General features: G+C 45.2%; 1 protein-coding gene across 6 annotated transcripts; it reads left to right on the plus strand.

The window, feature by feature from the left end:
* On the plus strand, window positions 1-21,156 carry LOC146353036 (C->U-editing enzyme APOBEC-1-like). 6 transcript variants are annotated; one of them, XM_084835521.1, is made up of 5 exons: window positions 1-76; window positions 10,333-10,483; window positions 11,494-11,894; window positions 13,861-13,972; window positions 17,383-21,156. In XM_084835521.1, exons 2-5 carry the CDS (start codon window positions 10,479-10,481, stop codon window positions 17,387-17,389), a joined length of 525 nt encoding a protein of 174 aa, XP_084691647.1. In that variant the 5' UTR covers window positions 1-76; window positions 10,333-10,478; the 3' UTR covers window positions 17,390-21,156. The 6 variants fall into 6 exon arrangements, with proteins under 6 accessions (XP_084691647.1, XP_084691646.1, XP_084691644.1 ...); XM_084835520.1 differs by lacking the exon at window positions 17,383-21,156 and adding an exon at window positions 16,655-16,778; XM_084835518.1 differs by lacking the exon at window positions 17,383-21,156 and adding an exon at window positions 14,640-15,973.
* The last annotated feature ends 1,268 nt before the right edge of the window (window positions 21,157-22,424 follow it).

A 22,424-nucleotide genomic window follows, 5' to 3' on the forward strand; every position in this document is an offset into this window, starting at 1 on the left:
GGTGCTGGAAAGCGGAGAAGCGGGCGGAGGTGGCCGCCATTTTTACGAAGTCCAGAATCCCCCCAACCGGGCTACGGTAAGAGTAACGATTTCACACGGGCTTTCTTTCCTTCGTGTAATGCGTGCTTGAGACTGGGGCTCGTTTCAGGGCTTCTGCAGCAAGCATAAAGGCAGGCAGTTACGCGCTTTCTGCGAACTAGACGTGGAGCGGCGGCGCCGGCGCTGGCGCCGCGTTCTTTCGAGTGCGCGTCAGACGTCGTGGGCAGGCAGCGATCTCAGGACCCACATCTCGTTTTTACGTAAATCAGTCCTTGTAAACAAAGAGACTGTGGCTTGCTGCTCCCAAGCTTTCTTGATTCCTTCCCTTTCTGCAAATCCGCATCGCATGAATTTGCTACTTTGGAAGTCAGCTAGGAGGCTGTTGCTGCTAATTCAATAACTTATCCAAGGCAGGTTGCTTCTTTGCAGCCAGCACGGAGCTTGCCAGGAAGGAACATGTTTACTGGAAGAGTCAATAAACATATGGACAGGGGTGATTACTTGGACTTGCAAAAGGCTTTCGACAAAGACCCTCACGAAAGACTCCTAAGCAGATGTACCACTCACGGAATAAGAGATTAACTGGGTAAAGAAAAGAAACTAGGAACAAATGGTCAGTTCTCTGTATCGGGACTGGTGCTTTTTAACATGTTCAAAAATGATCCAGAGTTAGACGTGAGTAATGAGGTGGCCAAGTTTGCTGAGGACACCAAAAAGTTCCCAATCTCTGCATGTCTACTCAGAGAAGTAAGTGTGTGAGCTAAATGAGGCTTACTCCTAGGTAAGAGGCTATATACTGCACCCTCCTACCTGGGATTAAGACTCAGCTCAATGGGACTTCTTTGAGTTGATATGTAGAGGATTGTACTGTTACTAAACTTTATGCAAACGTTCTCCTAGCTGTTAGCTTCACAGCCCCACCACCGCCACTGCATTTCCTTTAAAAAAAAATTAAAAAACCAACCCCCAAGCAGATTAGATAACAACTCTGGACTACATTGCAGTAATATCATATACTGCTCTCCCACCCAGCAATATAGATATAACAACCATGGACTACTTTGCCAGGCTGACATAATCCATACTCAGCTACCATGCCCCCCCCACCCCCCCACACACAATATGGGTATAATGGCAGACTTTATCTTCATTGGCAAGGTTGTTGGTTTTTTTATAGTTATGTACACAGGTGTGTGGTTTTTTTTTTTAAGCATATATTTGCATGGGATAAGACTTGAGCTAGAAAGAGTATGAACTTCTGTCATTGTTTGGGACTGGGTATGCTACTGCCCCATCACACCTACACTAAAATCCTGGATTTTTCCATTGTTTTTTATGGGCTGTAATCAATATTCCATAAGGGTAGACCAAAAAACCAAGTTCAAACTGAACCAGGAAGCCCCTTCTGCAGACAGATGCAGAGCAGCACTGACACAAGTTCTCCTGCTCTGCTCTTTGGAGCTGCCAACACCCCCCGGCTGCATCCCACCTCCCTGTCATATCCCCCATCGTCACTGCCGTGCATCCCATTCCCCCATCGCTGCCACTGCCATACATCCCACCACCCTGCTGTCGCATCCCCCCATACCCCATTGTCGTCACCTGGGCTCTCTAAAGAGTTCAGCTGCTCTTGCCAGCACAGCTCTTCAAAAAGCTGGCCACAACCAGGTCCAAATGCCTGACTCTGAGGGGGGCCTTCCTCTGCACCAGGCATTATGGGTGGGGTGTCCCAGGAGACTGCTTGAGAGGGCGGGGCCAACAGGGCTCTCTGGACCTGTCACCTATCCGGTGGCACTACAGCAGGGGTTCTGGACGGGCAGCAGCTCCAGAGAGCCTCACCAGTCCCACTCTCCCGCTGTAACAAACGCCGCAGGGAGAGAGTGGCTGGGAGGGCTCTCTGGAGCTCTTGGCAATGGGGGGGGGCTGCTCCTGGTGGGTGATGGGGTGTGTGCAATTTGCATTCACCCACCTCGTGAAAGGGCCAGCTCTGGACAAGTGGTCACTGTACACTTATCCCTATGACCAAATGTTGATCACAGCTGTGACTGCACTCATTGGCTAAACACACTGAAAGGTGATAGCAGGCTCATTTCTCCCAAAGTGATTGTCCATTTTTCACAAAAATGTGCCTGGACATTTTGTCTCATATTTCACTGCCTTGTTGTGGCGAAGGGGCTTGCGTAACTCAGTGAAGCCATAAGCTATGCCGTGCAGGGCCACCCAAGACGGACAGGTCATGGCGGAGAGTTCTGACAAAATGTGGTCCACTGGAGAAGGAAATGGCAACCCACTCCAGTATTCTTGCCAAGAAAACCCCATGGAACGTATCACAAGGCTAAAAGATATGACGCCGGAAGATGAGCCCCTCAGGTCGGAAGGTGTCCAATATACTACTGGGGAAGAGCAGAGGGAATTTCCAAGTAGCGCCAGAAAGAGTGAAGCGGCTGGGCCAAAGCCAAAAGGACACTCAGCTGTGGATGTGTCTGGTGGTGAAAAGAAAATCCGATGCTGTAAAGAACAATATTGTTTAGGAACCTGGAATGTTAGATTAATGAATCAAGGTAAGCTGGAGGTGGTCAAACATGAGATGGCAAGATTGAACATCGACATCTTGGGAATCAGCGAACTAAAATGCACAAGGATGGGCAAATTTAATTCAGGTGACCATCATATCTACTATTGTGGCCAAGAATCCCTTAGAAGAAATGGAGTAGCACTCATAGTCAACAAAAGGGTGGGAAAAGCAGTACTGGGGTACAATCTTAAAAATGATAGAATGATCTCAGTACGAATCCAAGGTAAACCATTCAACATCACAGTAATTCAAGTCTATGCCCCAACCACTGATGCCAAAGAAGCTGAGGTTGATCGGTTCTATGAAGACCTACAACACCTTCTAGAACTAACACCAAAAAAAGATGTCCTCTTCATCATAGGGGACTGGAATGCTAAAGTAGGAAGTCGAGAAATCACCAGGATAACAGGCAGGCATGGCCTTGGTGTACAAAATGAAGCAGGACAAAAGCTAATAGAGTTTTGCCAAGAGAACACGCTGATCATAGCAAACACGCTTTTCCAACAGCACAAGAGGCGACTCTACACATGGACATCACCAGATGGTCAATATCGAAATCAGATTGATTATGTCCTTTGCAGCCAAAGATGGAGAAGCTCCATACAGTCAGTAAAAACAAGACCTGGAGCTGACTGTGGCTCAGATCATGAGCTGCTTCTTGCAAAATTTCGGCTTAAATTGAAGAACGTAGGGAAAACCACTAAACCATTCAGGTATGACCTAAATCATATCCCTTATGAATACACAGTGGAGGTGAGGAATAGATTTAGATTTAAATAGATAGCTATTTAAAATCCTAAAAGATTATGCTGTTAAAGTGCTGCATTCAATATGCCAACAAATTTGGAACACTCAACGATGGCCGCAAGACTGGAAAAGGTCAGTTTACATTCCAATTCCAAAGAAGGGCAACGCCAAGGAGTGTTCAAACTACCGCACAATTGCTCTCATTTCACATGCCAGCAAGGTGATGCTCAAAATCCTACAAGCTAGGCTTCGGCAGTATGCGAACCGAGAACTACCGGAAGTACAAGCTGGGTTTCGAAGAGGCAGAGGAACTAGAGATCAAATTGCCAACATTCGCTGCATCATGGAGAAAGCAAGAGAATTCCAGAAAAACGTCTATTTCTGCTTCATTGACTACGCTAAAGCCATTGATTGTGTGGATCACAACAAACTGGCAAATTCTTAAAGTGATGGGAGTACCAGACCACCTTACCTGTCTCCTGAGAAACCTGTACGAGGGTCAAGAAGCAACAGTAAGAACCGGACATGGAACAACCGAGTGGTTCAAAATTGGGAAAGGAGTACGACAAGGCTGCATATTGTCACCCTGCTTATTTACCTTATATGCAGAGTACATCATGAGAAATGCCGGGTTGGATGAATCAGAGGTCGGAATTAAGATTGCCGGGAGAATTATCAACAACCTCCGATATGCAGACGATACCACCCTAATGGCAGAAAGTGAAGAGGATCTCAAGAGCCTCTTGTTGAGGGTGAAAGAGGAGAGTGCAAAAGCTGGTTTGAAACTTAACATTACAAAAACTAAGATCATGGCATCTGGCCCTATCACTTCCTGGCATATAGAAGGGGAAGAAATGGAAGCAGTGACAGATTTTACTTTCTTGGGCTCCAAGATCACCGCAGACGGTGACTGTAGCCATGAAATTAAAAGACGCTTGCTCCTTGGGAGGAAAGCTATGGCAAACCTAGACAGCACAGTAAGAAGCAGAGACATCACCTTGCCAACAAAGGTCCGTCTAATCAAAGCTATGGTTTTCCCAGTAGTAATGTATGGCTGTGAGAGCTGGACTATAAGGAAGGCTGAGCGCCGAAGAATTGATGCTTTCGAACTGTGGTGCTGGAGAAGACTCTTATGAGTCCCCTGGACTGCAAGGAGGTCAAATCAGTCCATCCTAAAGGAAATCAACCCTGAGTGCTCATTGGAAGGACAGATCCTGAAGCTGAAGCTCAAATATTTTGGCCACCTAATGCGAAGAGAAAACTCTCTGGAAAAGACCCTGGTGCTGGGAAAGACTGAAGGCAAAAGGAGAAGGGGATGGCAGAGGATGAGATGGCTAGATAGCATCACCGATGCAATGAATATGAACCTGAGCACGCTCCGGGAGAGAGCGCAGGACAGGAAGGCCTGGCGTGCTATGGTCCATGGGGTCACGAAGAGTCGGACACGACTGAACGACTGAACAACAACAACAAAGGGCTAGAGACTTGTGCTTTTATATTTGGAAGCTGGGCTAGGTAGTGGGCCCCCTCAGATGTTGGGCTGGAGGCTGCAACCCCCTTAGCGCAATGATTACCCTGGGGTATGTGCTATTACATGAGGGTGCTTCTAGATGGAGGGCTCCTAGCACTGCAAAGTTAGTGCTTTTCCGACATAGGCTACACCTGGAATTGCAATGGACTTTCCCCACATCCGTGCTTTTTGTGGTTTTATCAGTCCATACTTTTGTGGACAGAACATCCTGTTATTTTCTGTCTACAGTAGAGGGTCAGGGCATAGCTGGGGGGTGGGCACGGGGGCAAGGACAATTCCTCTTCCCCTCCTCTTTTCCTTATTATGCTTGTGAGCTCTTCAGAGTGGCTTTGGAAAAAAAGAAAATATTGGCTATATAGTGGGATGGAGGGGTCCTACTTTCAGTGCTGCCCCCACCCCTGCCCCCCAGTGCTTTGAACTGCTGTTTTCTCCCTGCCCAGCTCTGATACCAACAGTGAGCCAGGCAGGGAGAAAACTCCGGGTTAGAGGAGTAATTTTTCTTGTTTTAAAACAAGAGTGGGGTCTTCTTCCTTCAAGGAGGAGACTCTCCTTAATCGTTCCTTATCCGAGTGTTATATGAAACACTTTGTGGTGGCAAGAAAAGGCAGGAAACTAAGCTCATTCCCCTCCCCCTTAGCAAAAAGAAAGCCTCGACTACTACCAGAAAGTTGTCTTGTAGGATTTTCTTTCTTTTTTTTTTTTTAAGGCCTTGCACAATTCTGTTTTACCAGAAGTCCACTAACATACATTTATTAAAAAAATAAAGCAAAATGCAAAGTGAATTTCAGTGCTGGTGCTGAAGAGCACTGGTATTCTGGGAGGAAAGTAGTAAAGGAAACAATAAGTGGCTGCTAATGCTGGTTTGGAAGAGCCAGAAGCAGATCACACCAAACACATGTATGCACTGTTTCCCCCACCCCAAAGTACTGAGCAGATCCCTCTCAACAGCAGGATTACTGCAGTGTAAAAAGAAAGTCTCAGTGCTCCCCACCCCTTCCTGACCACAATGTTGTCTCACACAATTTAATTTTTGCATAGTCCTTGCACAATTCCGTTTTAACAGAAGTTGAACATAAATTAATTTTTAAAAAAGCCAACGCAAACTGCAAAGCAAACTGTAGTGTTAAGCAGACGATTTCACTGCCGATCTTGGAGAACAAAAGAAACAATTAAGTGGCTGGTTGTAAGTTGTGTAGTGGTAAATTTTGAAGAGCAAGAGCTCTTTAAAAGTCCCCATAGCCACATCCCCAAGGAGAGTCCAAAATGCAGGCAGCTCTGTTGATGTATGTACGTACGTCCTGCTTTAATGGCAGTAGACTCCAAGTGCAGGGCTAACACAGAAGCAATGCGATGAAGCCAGCAAACATTCAAGCATACAGGTGTCTATCCTGTGGGATCAGGCTACGACAGGGCTGGTCCAGAAAACAGGCAAAGGTCAAAACACAGGCAATCAGTCAGGTATATTACACAGTCCTGAGGCAGAGTCAATTTTAACCCCAAACCCTGCTGAGCCCCACACAGAGCTCAGCTGCAGTAATCAAGAGTTCCCTGTTCAGAGCCCTACTCCTGTGGGTTGCTTTCTCCTGAGGAGTCCTTCTCTGCAAGTGAGCACTCCTTCTCACAGGGCCCTACTGGCCTGTTGCTTGAGGCAGTGACGCTCCTGGGGGCCAGGGGCTTGTTCAGCCTCTGCTTCAGAGATAGAGTCCTCTCCTTCTCCTGACAGGGACGGACCTGCAGCCATCACCCCAAAGGGCCCAGCCTCCTGCTGGTCTGGTGGCAGTACCTGATCAGGGGGACCCTGGGTCTCTGGGGGCTCCAGCTCCTCCTCTGAGGAGGATTCCTCCTGTGGGGGCATGACATTGTATGTGTGTGTGTTGTGTATGTATACACAGAACATAGCATAATTCCCAATTTCTTAGGATCTGCTGACAGGCATAGAACAGTGAGCTGGCAAAGGGCAGTGTAGTGGTTAGGAGAGTTTGGGGTGGAGAGGCCAGAGATTGCGTGAGAATGGGAAAGAGAAGGACACAATGTGTCCCTAATAGTTCAGGACCTGGTATAGACCACTGTAAAAAAAAAAAAGATGTGCAGAGAAGTCTGTATGTGTTTCAGGCCCATGTAGGAACACATTTAACTTAGGTAGACATGCACAAGATGGCTGAGGATGAATCTACACATAGCAGTTAAACCGTTATCATACTGTTATCATAACTATTGGTGTCATGTGTACCGGTAGTTATGATAATGGTATGATAACAGTATAACTGCTATGTGTAGATTCAGCCTGACATGCAAACAGGAATATATCAATAACTCATTAATGAATGCATAGGAAAAGCTCATTTTGGTGGCAAAAATTAGAGTTTTTTAGTCAAGATGGTTAGAAAAATTATTACTAGTCACAGTTACCACCTATATGGCCTAGCAGATAGAATGCTGGACTAGGGAAAGGAAGACCTGAGTTTGAATACCTGCTCTGCTCTGAACCTTGCTGGGCGCACTTCAGCCAGTAGCTTACCTCCACAGAATTGTTGTGAGGATAAGAGGAGGGGAGAACGTGTATACCAGCCTGACTTCCTTGGAGGAAGGGTGGAATAAAAATGAAGTAAATCAATATTTATTTCGTAACATTGAATCAGAGACTACATTCAAACAATAGCAAAAATTGTTGACTGATAAATGCAAGTAAATTGTTGAACTTGGGTCTGTTACTTAAGATGCATTGTGACACAGTTCATGCTTGCAAAAAGTATTGAAAATCACTGAGAACTTCTTGCATTTGCACATTCTTGTGTGACGTGTTTTGCACCTGCATATAGCCAGCAATTCTTCTGGTAAAGGCGTAAGGCACTTAAGTGGTTTCAAAACAGCATCCGCTTCTTCCCAGATACAGTCCAGGTGATTCAGCATTATGTAGTCACGATCCAGCAGTAAAGCAATAATAACAAAGCAGTGCATAATAAAACCAAAGTGAAATCAGCAAAAAAATAATCAGTGCAAAGATATAAAAGCAGTAAAACAGTTCTTAAAATGTCTGGGAGAATATAAAGGTCTTCACCCAGTGCCCAGGAGGAGGATGTCATGTGGACAGCCTGTGAAATGTGGGTGAATGAGGCATGGCTATTGAACAATAAACGCCTCATCTGGAAGCACCGTGAGTTATCTCCACATTCCACAGATTGATGGGTGTGGGTTCTACTGGAGCACCAGTCAGGCCAACAGGGAACTCTTTGCCAGCCACTGGTGCAGAAGTATGAAGACTCCTTCATTTAATGCAGAGGGATTTCTAATTTTCACAGTCTGTCCTTTTCACAAACATACTAGAAACAAGCATGGTGCCTAGGGCAGCTTTTCTGAATCCCCAAGATAACAGCCATTGATTTCAAAGGGTCCCTATTTGGCTATGGTGGGCGGACTCTGTGGTGCTGGTGTGCTGGAGTTTCACTTGTTATAACAAGCGCTTTCTGGGGAATAGAAACTGAAAACAGTAATCTCTGTATAAAAAAAGTAACCAGTCCCAGATGCTGCAGACACAGCAGGATAGATCTGCAGTTGCCAGCAGGGAGAGGTAAAAGTCCTTCTGTGGGTGGATTCAATAACTGTGGTCAGGGGTCTAGATTAATCTGTGATGTTATTTTAATCTACATGAAAATGTGCCTTTAAATATATATTAAAATTTACATTTTACATTTAAAATGTAAATTTACATTGCATTATTAAATATATTTTCTCTCAAAATACACATTTCAAGATATATTTTGATATATTAATCCTGCAAAGAATTACATCACAACATTTGGAGGGCTGCAAAATCTGGTGTCAGAATTTTAATAGAATCTTAGTACCTGGCAGTAAAGACCATCATGTCTCATCCTACCCTCATGGGTTTTTTTTTTTAGCATCCAGCTTGATTAAGAGTGCTGGAGAACTTAAAAACTTGCTCATATCATTATGAATATTGGCTGGTCCTAATAAGTTATTGCCTAAAGCTGGGCCAATTATCCCCCTCCACCTGCACTACTATTTGTACTCCATGGAAGTGGAGGGGGATATTTGGTGACTTTCATAAGGTCTCCCCTTACAGTTTTGGGGGAGAGGGTGATGTCATTCCAGAGAAGTCGGCCAAGGTTTATTCCACACGCGCCACTTTATTGTCATGTCCAAAATGTCCCTTGGTCGTATCAGACCAACATACACACACACACACTGCTACTACCTGAAGCAGTGTCAGAGCCCAGTGGAATTCCTTTCTACTTTCAAATGCTCCAATGTGAAAGATATGAGGTCATGTCATTCCCATGGACATTGCTGAAAAAGATGACTGGTCAACTGGAATAGTAAGCCTCTACATCCACACTGACTCTTGTAAGGATTTCCCACCCTGCAAAGCCACCAAACATCTCTCTTTTCTTGTGAAAATACATCACATATATGTATATCGGTGTGAATGTGCATATAAAAGCCTGTCAGCTGTTTCTTTATATTTCTGCACATCTGTTTATTTATAATTATACCCGTGTGTCTCCATAAATGTATCTTCTTGTTCATCTGTATGTCTACATGCAGAGGTTCCAGAGAACTGGCTCCAGCTGTGTGAGGGAGGGTGGGCAGGAGGGGCCCACTACCTGAACTACTCTGGGACTGACTGGGGAGCCCAGAGTTGTGCAAGCTGTGGTGCTTCTCCAAGCTGCTACCTCTGCAGTTTTGAGCTGCCAGCTGGCTTTTGCGGTCACCACCCGCCCAAAGTAAGACAGGAAGAAGCATTTCCCCCCTGTTGCTTGCCTGGCTGGGCACAGCATGGCCACTACAACATCACACCACTTCCTTTTCCTCAGTGCCTCTGAGGTACCCATCAGGTATGGGGCTCAGAGGCACTGGGGAGAAGAAAGAGGATGGCTGCAGCAGTGCTAGTAACTGTCTCACCCAGCACTTTTCTATGATCCTGGATTATTATTCTTATTTCTTTTTTAAAGGACGATGTCTGCCCAGGTGGGCCACCTAGAGCCCTGGCATTTGCCCAATGATGCCTGGTGCTGATGCTGGACTTTATTCCAATTAGTTATTCAGATCATAATGTCATAATAAATAAACGCTGGATGCCACCCTCCAATAGCGTCATCTCAGCTCTGCAGTGCCAGAAATGGTTCCTGGTTCTGCTGTTATGCTGCTATATTTGGATGGGATTGTCCTATAAATCGATTTGTAGCTGTTTTAGAATTCCCTGTGTGGGGATTTTGGCTTCTGACATTCAGTAACAAAAATACTCATCCAGGAAAAATAAAGTCAAACAGAAAATCTTTTGGGGTTGTGTGTGCTTAAGTGTCGTTGATTTCAACAACTGCACATAACAGTGCATTGGACTAACTTTTCTTATTAAAGTGACAAATCTTCAGGAGATCTGTACAGCCCACTGGTTAATTGTGCAATTTACTTCCAACAGGTCAATTAGTCAGAGGCAAAAACCAAGGATAAGAAAGTCGATTTTATGTATTACACTCCCTGTGAAATATACAAAGCTATTCAGCTACAATAAGGAGTTGGTAGCTCTGAGATAGAAGTGAAGCAGGAACTCTCTTCAAACCAACTATGCGGTAACCAAAGTATTTTGCTATTTCTCTTTGCATATGTACATTTTTCTCAAGTACTTTTGTTCTTTGTCCTTCTGGCACAAAGTTTTTCTGCCTATTCATTGCATTTCTTTAATTTCCTGCCTCTGAGTCATTTCTGACTGACAGGGGGGCTCTCAGCCAGGGGTTGTGTAGTGCACCTTTCTGCTGACTCGGTTCTAATAACAAACACACACAATATTTCTGAAGAAAATGGAGGAATAACGTTTATTCAACATCAGGCTTGACTTTGATTTTGTCACATGGCGGTGCAATGAGACATGACAAAGGAGATCCATGAGCAGGATCTCCTGGGTTTAAAAAAATGTTCATAGCATCTGAAAGGGCCCAATCCAAATTGGTACCAAGCTTCTGAAAGAGGGGCAGTTAACGTTTTCCTCCAAAGGCATGTTTTCTCATCTAAATTCCCCACACACACTCATACACACACACACACTTCTGAAGCTGAGATTTGCCCTGCAGGAGCAAACATAACGGTATCTAAACAGTCCCTAGAAGTTTCATCTACCGAGAGAAGCAGCAGCTTCAGGAGAGAAATGGCATCAGGCGAAAGAGTGAAACCCCTTTCCTGCGGCGACACAGTTCTGATCCACCTCCCAGCCCCCTGATTGCTACTAATGTATTTGAAAACTCACTTCCAGAAGTGCCCACAGATAACAGTTCATTGGCAAGCGTAACATAATCCCTTACTATTGCCCTCTAATTCCTGTCCACTTTATAACATGTCTGTGAGCTTTGAAATATATCACTCACATTAGGATATGTGGATTTCCCCTCTGAAATTTTGGTAGTCTTCAGAGAAACACATTTGACTTCAAATTCCTTGAATGTTTCAGGGGGACCCCCAAATTTGTTTTGACTTACACTTTAGGCAAAATTCGTCTACTCTCCACTGACCATGAAACAGGCGCTGTTTCAACACAACGATGGTGAGTTTGAAAAGTTACAATTCTGTTGTCATATTTTTGCTTAAGGTGCAAAATAGAGCCAGATGACTTTGAGGAGAATTACACTCCCACAAAATACCCTAGCGCGACTTACGTCCTGTATGAAATCCAGTGGGGAAGAAGTCACAAGACCTGGAAGAACTGGCGTAGCAACGACAGTGGCTACCATGCTGAAATAATCTTTTTGGAAAATGACTGCGAGATGATTAATCGCCGGACAAACACATCTTGCTATATCACTTGGTTTCTATCTTGGACTCCTTGTGGTTCATGTGCCCCGCATATAATTAATTTCTTGGAGGAACATCCTCATGTGACACTGGAGATACAAGCAGCGCGGGTGTATAAGCATCGTGCCCAGTCTAATCAGGATGGCCTCAGGGACTTATCTGATTATGGAGTCCAGATATCTATCATGGAACCGGCAGGTGAGTTAATAAGCCTTTTTATAGGCAGTAAATGGGTGGTGGCCTGGGCTATGGATCAGTTGACATGGGCTAACATACAAGAGGAATGATTAAATTTATTGTTTATTAAAGACATCCAATGTCTGTGTGCTGTACAAACATTAAAATAAAAGGCAGAACCTGCCCACCATCTTATAATCTAAAGCAGGGATGAGGAACGTATGGATGTTGCTGGGCTGCAACGCCTATCTGACCCAACCAGCATAGCCAATGGTGAAGGATGATGGGAGTCACATTCCCCTTGCCTGATCTAAAGAGATGAGAATCAAGGTGGAAAGGTGGCAAGATATAAAGGGCCATAGAGCAGTAGAAGTAGTGCTGGAAGCAGTCTCCAAAAGAGTGGCTATTGCACAGAATTCCTACGCGAATGAGTACTGCATTCTCTACTTTTCTCCCTCCTCTTGGTTTAGTGCAACATTTCTAAGGCAGCTGCAGTGGGCAGTGCCAGCTGAAAAAGCCCCAAACCTTCTTGTGAGCACTGCAGGATCCTTATGGGAGGGCATCTGTTTGCTTTGCAGGAGTTACCTGCACCTTTAAATAAATAAAAAAACAAAGTGCACAGGAAGCTATGTTAGTCCATAAGAGAAATGCCAAAGTTCACAATCAGATAGGGCCAACCAAAATGTCATGAAATAGTGAGCAAGCTTTCGAGTTCTCCAGGACTTTCATCAGGCTGGATATTAAGCACACAGCAGGGCTGGTGGGGATGGGGGAGAAAAGCTGGCTGCATTAGAGATCAATTGCACATTATGTTAAAGATATAGCTAGAAGCTACATCGCTCTCTCTCTCCCCTCTCTCCCTTTTTTTTTTAGAGTGGGTGGGTTCTGATTTTTAGTGAGGAGATTTAGGGGAGAGGAGGTTTAATCCTTCCCTCCCAAGCTACATTGTTCCCACACATACCTGGGAGTAAACTCTGCTGAACTAAATGGATTGTAGAGTTGCATAAGATTGCACTGCTGATTGGATGAGTACGTACAGCACACTCTTTATGCTGCTTTATCACATCACGTTCAGTTCTGTTAAAATCTATCATTGAGACAGATGATAGATATTTGTACGCTCAGTGTCTACCTCAAAACTCTTGAGAACTCATGTAAAATTCTGGAACCATTTTTCTAACACTGAATATTTGCAAACATACGTAGTATGAATATGAGAGGGTTGCCAACAGAAGAACAAAACATGCTAAACCTAATTGTTCATGGAAAATCCTTATAGAAATAATGTCTCATCATAACTTGCATGAAGTGAAATTTTAAAACCTTGAAAAGTATACCTGCAATATACCTGCTTCCTTTCCTACTCTCTCTCAATCACACACACACACACGCACACATGTAATCCAAATACTCCTTTTTACATCTGTTTTTCCAGCCTGCTTACCTTCTCTTGCAACCCCCGCCCCCTTGTATCTTGCCCCGTGCTGAGGTTAGTGCCCACCCCTTTTTCATTTTGGAAATTTAAAAGTCTTGAACTATTTTTGAGCTTCACCAAGCCTCAGTGTGACTCCTTTTGATCTTCCAGACCTTCTTGCTAAGATGGAAGCAAAGTATATATGCCTCCATCTAAGCCCCGGGTAGGAAATTGTTGTGAACCACCCAGAGAACTTCAGCTATTGGGTGGTATAGAAATGAAATAAATAAATAAATAAATAAAGTTTGAGTAGTCTGGGGGCTTCCCCACAGGCCGCACTCCTGCAGCTCCTGCTGAATTAGGCAACACAGTGGTTGCAAACTGCTACTGAGCCTTAGAAAGGCCAAATTTAGGTTGAAAACACACACAGACCTTTATATTCAGGTCTAAAGCTCTATAGTGGTTTGCCAGCAGCAGATGGAGGGATGCATGCAGCCTGTGGTCCGTATGTTGCCCACTCTGATCTAAGCCATCTGGCCTCAACACACACTGACAGGATATTTATTTCTTCAGATTATCAATATTGTTGGAGTACATTTGTGGCTCAACAAAGGATGGACTATGTGCCACCAGCTGCACAGCACATTCGGCGTCATTCCAAAGCTCTTTCCTTAATCCTTAAGAAGTAAGTGGTAATTTTGAAAGATGAGCTAAATCCAAAGTCTGGGTGGCGGGGAGTGGGCAGCAGAGTGACTGCTAGCATTTCAGTGATGGAACTTGCTTGCCCTTCCCTTGCTGTATATTTGCCAGATCTGCTTTTCTGCATTTCTTTTTGTGCTGCACACCAACGCACTGCATATGTATACTCACAGACAAACCAAACAATGTTCGGGTTCCTGTCAGTAGATACCAAGCCAAGGAATGGAAAGACAGCCAGTTCTCCCCGCTCCCCCTGCCCACAATGCAAAAATGCTCTACTTCTTTTCCATTAGGAGTGAATGGCGTCTAATGCCTGGGGTAGCTGGGCAGGGAATAGACTTTGCCACCCCTCAGTTATGTCCCAGATTGCAGCCCGTTATTTTAGGTGCTTCTAGATGGAGGGCTTCTTGCTTGTGCAGCTATTCTGCCTTTTTTTATTCCAGAGTAAGAAAAAAGAAAGGAAAAAATGGTGGGAAAATGTGGGAGAGTTATGAGTGAAAGATGACATTGTCTGGACCCCTTGTATAATTGTGTGACTGAGGCAGGGCGATGGTGCCGAGCCACTGAGGATCTAACTAAAATCTATCATCAGCATAGCTCTGCCATGGGTTCAGTGTAAAAGCACGCTTAACTTGGCCACTTTTATTTTGAAGGAAAATCAGCCATGCAAGACTCCAGTCCAAATCACACTCCTGATCATGGGGCACTGTGCCAGTTTCCAACTGAAAATTGCCCCCACTCCTGCTGCTGTTTGCCCCCAAAGGGGCTATTCATTACAAACCTGAGGAGTCCCTTTTAATGAAACATTTTGCTTCTGACCCACTTAATCACTTGGAAGTTTTGGATGAAATCAAAGATTTCCCTTAATAAAAAGGTATTCTTGCATCTAGAACATATCCTGTTTTTGTCACTATGACCATGCTTGGCTAACGTGTGACCTTCACTGAGCACCAATCACAAACACCTCTTTTTCTACGAGAAATAAATGTGGGTTATGTTTGTCAGAGCTCTGCATTGTCTCTGTCCCCTTTTCCTGTGGCCAGGAAATTTTGGAAGCACACTGCCCCATCCCTGGCGACACTGTAGCTGCTTTCAGAAGGAGAAAGAGCATTGTGCGCACACAGTGATATCTGTGTTGGTGGTGCCTGAGCCACCCAGTGTTGAGATTTTGAGAGACTCAGGCTTTGGGTACAGACCCCAGCCCCACCTCTTTTTCATACAATGCTTCTCTTAAAAGGATCTTGCTCCATCTTCAACTCTGTTAAGAAGTATGCTTTAATTTACATGACCGTGTGCATATCACTTGCATGAAAACCAAACACATACAAGGGACCTTTTAGTGTTGAACTGAGGCCACGTTGGAAAACCTAACACCCCAAAAGCTAAGAGAGTCAGAGACACAAACAACGTCCTTGGAAGCAAATGTTTTGTTTTATTAAAGAAGAATTAAAATTAATTAAAATTGCACATCAGAGGAATCAGAATCATACATCCAAATAACATTAACATTAAGAAGGTTAAAAGATAACAGGCCTTTACAAATCAGTAGGTGCAATGGAATACATAGAAAATTGTGTGTGTGTGTGTGTGTGCATGTGCGTGCATGTGCAGCACATGCAAAAAGGGGAGATGGAAGTGTGGCACTTTAAAGAGAACACTTCTGATTCAAGCATTGAGCAGAGACTGCAGCTAGCATTTAAATGAAAACTAGCCCCTAAAGGGGGAGGCAAATACCAGCCCCATATTGGTGATCAAAGTGTGTGTGTGTAGTAGTAGCTGATCAGGGAGAAGAGGGAAGAAAGGAAGGGGAGGGGGAAGAAGTTTCAGCTTGGGATAATTTGAATGAGAAAGAAACAGATTTGGGTGGAATTTTGAGAGCATTGGAGCAGGAGGATAGAACAAATGCAGGGAGTTGGGAAGAAAATAAATTGGGAGGCGTAAGAGAGCAAAAGGGAGCTCCAAAGCCAAGGGTTTTTGGAGTTGTCAATGGAGTGAAATAGTAGTAAAAATGGGAAAAGAGCTTAAGGACTTTATTAGAAGAAAAACAGAAGTTAACACAAAGATTTACCTTTCCTTATCTGCTGACTTGTGAGTGTTGGAAGCCCTGTTGAGCTTCATCTGGAACAAGAAGAGGAGGTAGAAAGAAGGAAAGAGATGGGTATTTTGCATTTATATCTCTGTCTATCACAGATACAGGTGAGAAAAATAGCCAGGAGGATCTTGGTGATGGTTTTAAATAAAGACCTCACTGAGGTCTTGGCAGCCTTTTTCCTGTGTCTCTCTTTTGAGACAGAAGTTGCCTTTTTTCCTTCCAGTTCAGTTTTGACGCAATATTGAGGGTTTCAGGGTATCAAAAGTTAAAAGGGTGTTAAAACACTTAAAAGGTTAAAGAAAGTAAAATTGGCTAATAGTTTTTCCTTCCCTCTGGCTTAAACAACTAAAATCAGCATAAATATTTCTTGGTGGTTGCCAGCCTGAGGCAAAATCTGAAATGTGTTAACTGGGTGTTCATCACACTAAGCTTTTATCATGCGATTGAGATGGCACTCTCTCATTGAAGTGTGTGGGCTCTTTAGATGACACCATTAACCTCCAGGGTATCTCCCGCCATTTCCTCCAGCCTACCTCCTGTTTTCCCCAAACGCAGAAAATGTGGTATTTTTTCCAGCCCACGGAACAGGAGCGCCATGACCTCCCTGTGAAATTCTCCAGTAGTGGAAGAAACCACTGTGTCTACCTGCTGTGGGCGTTTGTTTTCAGTTGTTGGGAGACACATCTGATCCCCCACCCCACCAAGCTCAGAAGTAACATCCTCTGCTGTTTCAGAGCACCCTATTAAGTTCAGTGGGGCTTCCTCCCAAGTAAGTTTGCCAAGGGTTGCAGACTTACAGCACAATCTTATATTTTATCTCTACTCAGAAGTAAGTCAGAGGTTTCCTGGGGGCTGCGAGAAAACAGTACAGCAGAAGTTAAGCTATGAAAACAAGACCCCCCCCCTTTTGCACACATGCCAGGGAGGGAGGGAGGGAGGCACTCCCTTAGTTCAAACTACATGGCTGCTGCTAAAGAAGCCCTTCCAAATCCCGCAAAGAAACCGAAAGCAGGAAGCTCCAAAAAGGATGTGGGTTTTTGTGGTGGTTTTGCTTAATGTAGAAACACCCTCAGAGGAATGAAGGAAATCCAGACACAGTGGCTGACCAGAAAGTTGTTGCAAGAAGTCATGCATGGAGTTTCACTGGGGACGTGCAAGCGTCTGAATTGTCCTATGGAGCTATTGTCCTGCACTTCTCCAAGACCAAAAATTCTCAGTCACCTATACAGGCTATCTCTTCCCCAAATGGCAAAGTTTTGGGGGTGATTTGTAACAACTGTAACAACTTTTCTCTCTCTTTACAGCTACTGAGTTGCCCCAGTACTCGGTATAATAACACAGGAATGCTGCAAGCCTTTTACTAACAGAAGACACCTTTATACAGAAAAGCCTGAAGAAGATCAACTGCCATGTTCTGGCCTGAGCCAGTGGGATTCCACAGGAACCCAGAAGAGGCAAAGTAGAAATATGCAAATCAGAAACTCCCCTCATTGGTTGCTTGTACATGTGACAAGTTTCTGGACAGTCACCCTTTGCTACTGATGAGTGATGTTGTTATACGCAGCAGAACCTACTATTAACTCTCTTGCCAACCTTTAGTGTCTATATCTATTTCAGGGCCAAACTAGATGTGATGTCAACATGTCACGTGGAATCACATCAGTCCTTTTTTTAAAAAAACAACAGCAGGGTTGGGGTGGCGGGGATTTTCAATGTGACCACTGCATGAGGAAAGGATGCTTTAATCTTTTCCTGTGAAATTGGTTTCCTGAAGCCCCTATGAGCCCCTGACACAAAGTTCTGAATGGTGTCAATGGGAGCTTCCTTCCTAGGGTTAATAGCAGCTTTGGTGCTCGAGAAGGTTGTTGGGACCAGGGTGGAGAGGAAAGGGTTAAGCCTCTCCTCCCTGTACGCAGCAGTCTCCGCAAAAATGGGGAGCCCATGCCTGCCATTAATTCTTGTACAAATAAACAATTTAGGGAGCAATCCTATCTGGATCGACGGTCGCCTCCAACCCCAGGGGCAACTGCCTATCTAGTGCAGGGTGGGAGGAGTGGTGAGGAGCGGATCTCCCATTTTCACCGCCCCACACTGCTCTTACGAGCGTGGAGCCGATCTGCACTGCCTACAACGTGGCGCAGGAGGGGGTGGGGGTCAGTTCTCTAGGAACCGACCCTGGAGCATGGGCTCCGAGGTCAGTTCCCAGAAACCAACCTACCTGATGACCATCTAGCCATTGACTAACTGCCATAGGATTGTGCCCTTAGTGTCTAGCTTTGCTGTTAGTGTCTATGAATATTTAGTTGGACTGCCTGAGCATGTGCGCTGAGGAGATCGAGAAAATGCTACTACCATGCTCCTGGAAGCTGCGAACAAACCGTGTAAGCTGGGAGACCCAACCTGAATGACAAGGAAAAGAAGATACTGTAGTAGCTGTCTCCAAAGACACAGGGATATGTGTAGCCAACTGGCTGACGCTGTCAGTGATGTTAAAATTGTAAACTAAGACTGTTTTCCTGTTTGAGACCCCAGCGGAAAAAGCTGACCTGAGTTGTTTGTCACCCCTGACAAGGCAAAGATTCAGTATCTCATTGTGTCTTGTTTCGAATTTGGGATTTACAAATACAAACTGACGCTTTACCTTCAAGCCCTGCAAATCACCCTGCCGCCTCTCAAAGAAGATTGATGGCTGCGCAGAAGAATGCAAGTATGAAGTGACCCCCGCCTCCCTGTTCGGCACTTTGTTGCTGTGTGCCAGGTTAAGGGAGAAGAAAAAGAGTGGGTGTGTGTGTCATGTTGTGAATCCCTGGCTAGCCTGTCTTGTGATAGATAGCCCCAAAAGCTTACTCCTTGTTTAAGAAGTGTTTAAAAGCACAATTGTTGTTCCATTGTTGTTAAGTGTTATGAGAGCGAAGATAATGTCAAAGGCCCAGCTTCAGACATGCAGTGAGGCCTTGTCCATTATGGCCATGATTTGATTAGAAATAGCCTGGAAGGGTTTAGGCCTATTCAGTTTTTAGAATGTCAGAATCTGTGTGAGCTTATCTCTGTGTGTTCTCAGAGTGGAGCCAGGGGGAGTCACCCAACTCCCTGGCTGCCGCTGGTCTGGCCTTGGCGGGCAGGGAGGCTGGAAAAGATGTCTGCGAGAACCTGACAGAAGTAGAGTAAGATTTACAGAGGGGTTGCCCAGGTTGAAGCGTCACGGCTAGAGAGCTGAGCTGTGCCGCTCTGTTTAGACAGAGGCCTTGCTGAAAAGTTAAAAGCCCTTGTCCGTCAAGAGATCTGGATGCGGTGTAGGGTCACACCTTCCCCCTTAAGCTGATGTAGAGGCGGGGAGCCTTTGCTAGAAACATCCTGTCTTCATCGCCCAAAGCCTTCTCTGTTTAGATCCATCATCATTTGGACTTTTTAGAGACACTCTGCACATGGACCGGAACTTTGAATTGCCAGAGACTTGCCATGGACAGTATTGTGAGGCTTTTCATAGCCTTGAACTATGACATTTGCTATGGATCGTGCGTCTGTGTCAGCTCAGCTTGTAGTCAGCTCAGTGCATGGCAGGCCGAGTTTGATCTGTGACATTTGGACTTCCCCCTGCCAGAACTCATGCAGCGTGGAGTTCCCGATGCAGAAGTGGTGGCCTAGTGTGTGAGTATGCCCTTCCCGTGATCTTGATGGGCCCAACCAGAGGAGCAATACGATTGCTGGATCTGCTCCATCATGCCTCACCATACAAGAAATGTTTTCCAGTCATGGTGTTAGATTTCAATGAAAGTTTGTTGTGTGTGTTTTATGATTTGTTAACTACTATGCGATATTTGCAAACGTCTTTACTGTCAGTTGCAACTCCGAATGACACCGAGTGTGGTCCCCAGTGGTTTAATGTTAGTGCCACCCAGGACAGAGCCTTCAGAGTTAACATGCAGAGGGACAAAGACAGGTAGAGAAAGACAGAGAGAAGGAGAAAGAACATTTATAGCGAAAAAGTGTGGCCATGGTTGCCCCCAGGGTGAATGGGGGCAACCACTGATTATGCCTGGAGCTTATTACCTGGGGGTAGAGTAGCCACAATAATGTAGGAATTCTTTAAGATGAGAAAATGTGACTAGAAGGTGAAAAAGAGCCTATCCCAAATGTGCGTCACTGGGGCTAGTGTAAAGCAGAAAGGTTTAACTAAGTGAATTTCTGTTGAGACGAAGGCAAACAGCCTAACTTGCAGAGAAGACAAGTGAAGGGTTGAAGTTGGTGCATGGCACAGAGAGTTCTATGTAGAAAGTTTGAAACAGGATCTGCAAGACTGGCAGGTCAGAGAGAGAGGGGGGGGGAGATTTCTCTTCCCGAACGGGGGAGGGGGGAGGTAATAGCCCACCTCTGGGCTGTTACATACAAGCAAAGTGAGAAAATACATCAGCTAGAAGGTGCGTCCCTTTTCGGCCCGTTTTCAGAGTGGTTTCAAGGAATCGGGGGGGGGTGAGGGGTGGAAGTGAGTGGTTGCAATAATTCTGACTGTTATTGGCAGTTTTTAGCTTTGTATGCTTGCTTATATGTCTATCGCATTTTGAAGTATACATTGAAGTAGACGTCAACCCCCTGGTGATCAAGTGGCAAGGCAGACTGTTATCGGTCTTTGATCATCTGAGTGTGGAATGTGATGGCCCCGGGAGCGTAGCCAAGTCTTTATAGTGTCAGAGGGGCCTAGAGATCCATAATGCTTGCTTAAGTTCATTATTGGTGCAATTCCCATGCTAGTACGCCTCTGAGCAAGTGCAGATGACTCAAAAGGCCGATAACAGCCTTCTTGGTGCTAATGAGGAGAGGCTTTATCTCTGATGTGCCTGGGAAGCAGAGTTTGTTTACCTTAAAGCCACAGGTGGCTGTGCTTGAGAACCAAACACTTCTAGCCTATGCTGAGAATGAACGCTAGCGGCGCGTGCTGCTGAAACGCTGCTTATTGCTAACCTGTAGCGTATAAGACCCATTGTGCCCAATGGCTCGGGGTTCAGAGAAGCGGTCTGATCCAACCATTGGGTACTCCTGTGTGCTGTAAGTTACCCAATAAAGTACTCCTTGTAAGCAAACCTTTGAGTCTGATGTATCACTCTCTTGGCACTTCTAACCTAAGAGTTCAATGCCCACCGTCGGGGCAACACATAGGGTTGGGAGGGGCCCATAAGACCATCGAGTCCAACCCCCTGCTCTATGCAGGAATCTATGTCAAAGCATCCCTGACAAATGGCTGTCTGTCCAGCCTCATCTTGAACGCCTCCAGTGTGGGAGAGTCCACTACCTCCCTAGGGAATTGGTTCCATTGTCGTATTGTTCTAACAGTCAGGATGTTTTTCCTGATGTTCAGCTGGAATCTGGCTTCCAGTAACTTGAGCCCATTATTCCGTGTCCTGCACTCTAGGATGAATGAGAAGAGATCCTGGCCTTCCTGTCTGTGACAACAAACTTGATTATTCGTCATTCGGTCCGTATGCCCTCTTGATTAAAGTATGGTAATGGTCCTCACCCCTTCATGGATCACTGCCTTGTTGTGGCGAAGGGGCTTGCGTAACTCAGTGAAGCCATAAGCTATGCCGTGCAGGGCCACCCAAGACGGACAGGTCATGGCAGAGAGTTCTGACAAAATGTGGTCCACTGGAGAAGGAAATGGCAACCCACTCCAGTATTCTTGCCAAGAAAACCCCATGGAACGTATCACAAGGCTAAAAGATATGACGCCGGAAGATGAGCCCCTCAGGTCGGAAGGTGTCCAATATACTACTGGGGAAGAGCAGAGGGTATTTCCAAGTAGCGGCAGAAAGAGTGAAGCGGCTGGGCCAAACCCGAAAGGACACTCAGCTGTGGATGTGTCTGGCGGTGAAAAGAAAATCCGATGCTGTAAAGAACAATATTGTTTAGGAACCTGGAATGCCAGATCAATGAATCAAGGTAAGCTGGAGGTGGTCAAACATGAGATGGCAAGATTGAACATCGACATCTTGGGAATCAGCGAACTCAAATGGACAGGCATGGGCGAATTTAATTCAGGTGACCATCATATCTACTATTGTGGGCAAGAATCCCTTAGAAGAAATGGAGTAGCACTCATAGTCAACAAAAGGGTGGGAAAAGCAGTACTGGGGTACAATCTTAAAAATGATAGAATGATCTCAGTACGAATCCAAGGCAAACCATTCAACATCACAGTAATTCAAGTCTATGCCCCAACCACTGAGGCCGAAGAAGCTGAGGTTGATCGGTTCTATGAAGACCTACAACACCTTCTAGAACTAACACCGAAAAAAGATGTCCTCTTCATCATAGGGGATTGGAATGCTAAAGTAGGAAGTCAAGAAATCAC

Source organism: Heloderma suspectum, chromosome 2 (genome assembly GCF_057233095.1).
Source record: "Heloderma suspectum isolate Gila_16-S chromosome 2, 16-S_ref, whole genome shotgun sequence".
NCBI classification, from domain to species: Eukaryota; Metazoa; Chordata; class Lepidosauria; order Squamata; family Helodermatidae; genus Heloderma; species Heloderma suspectum.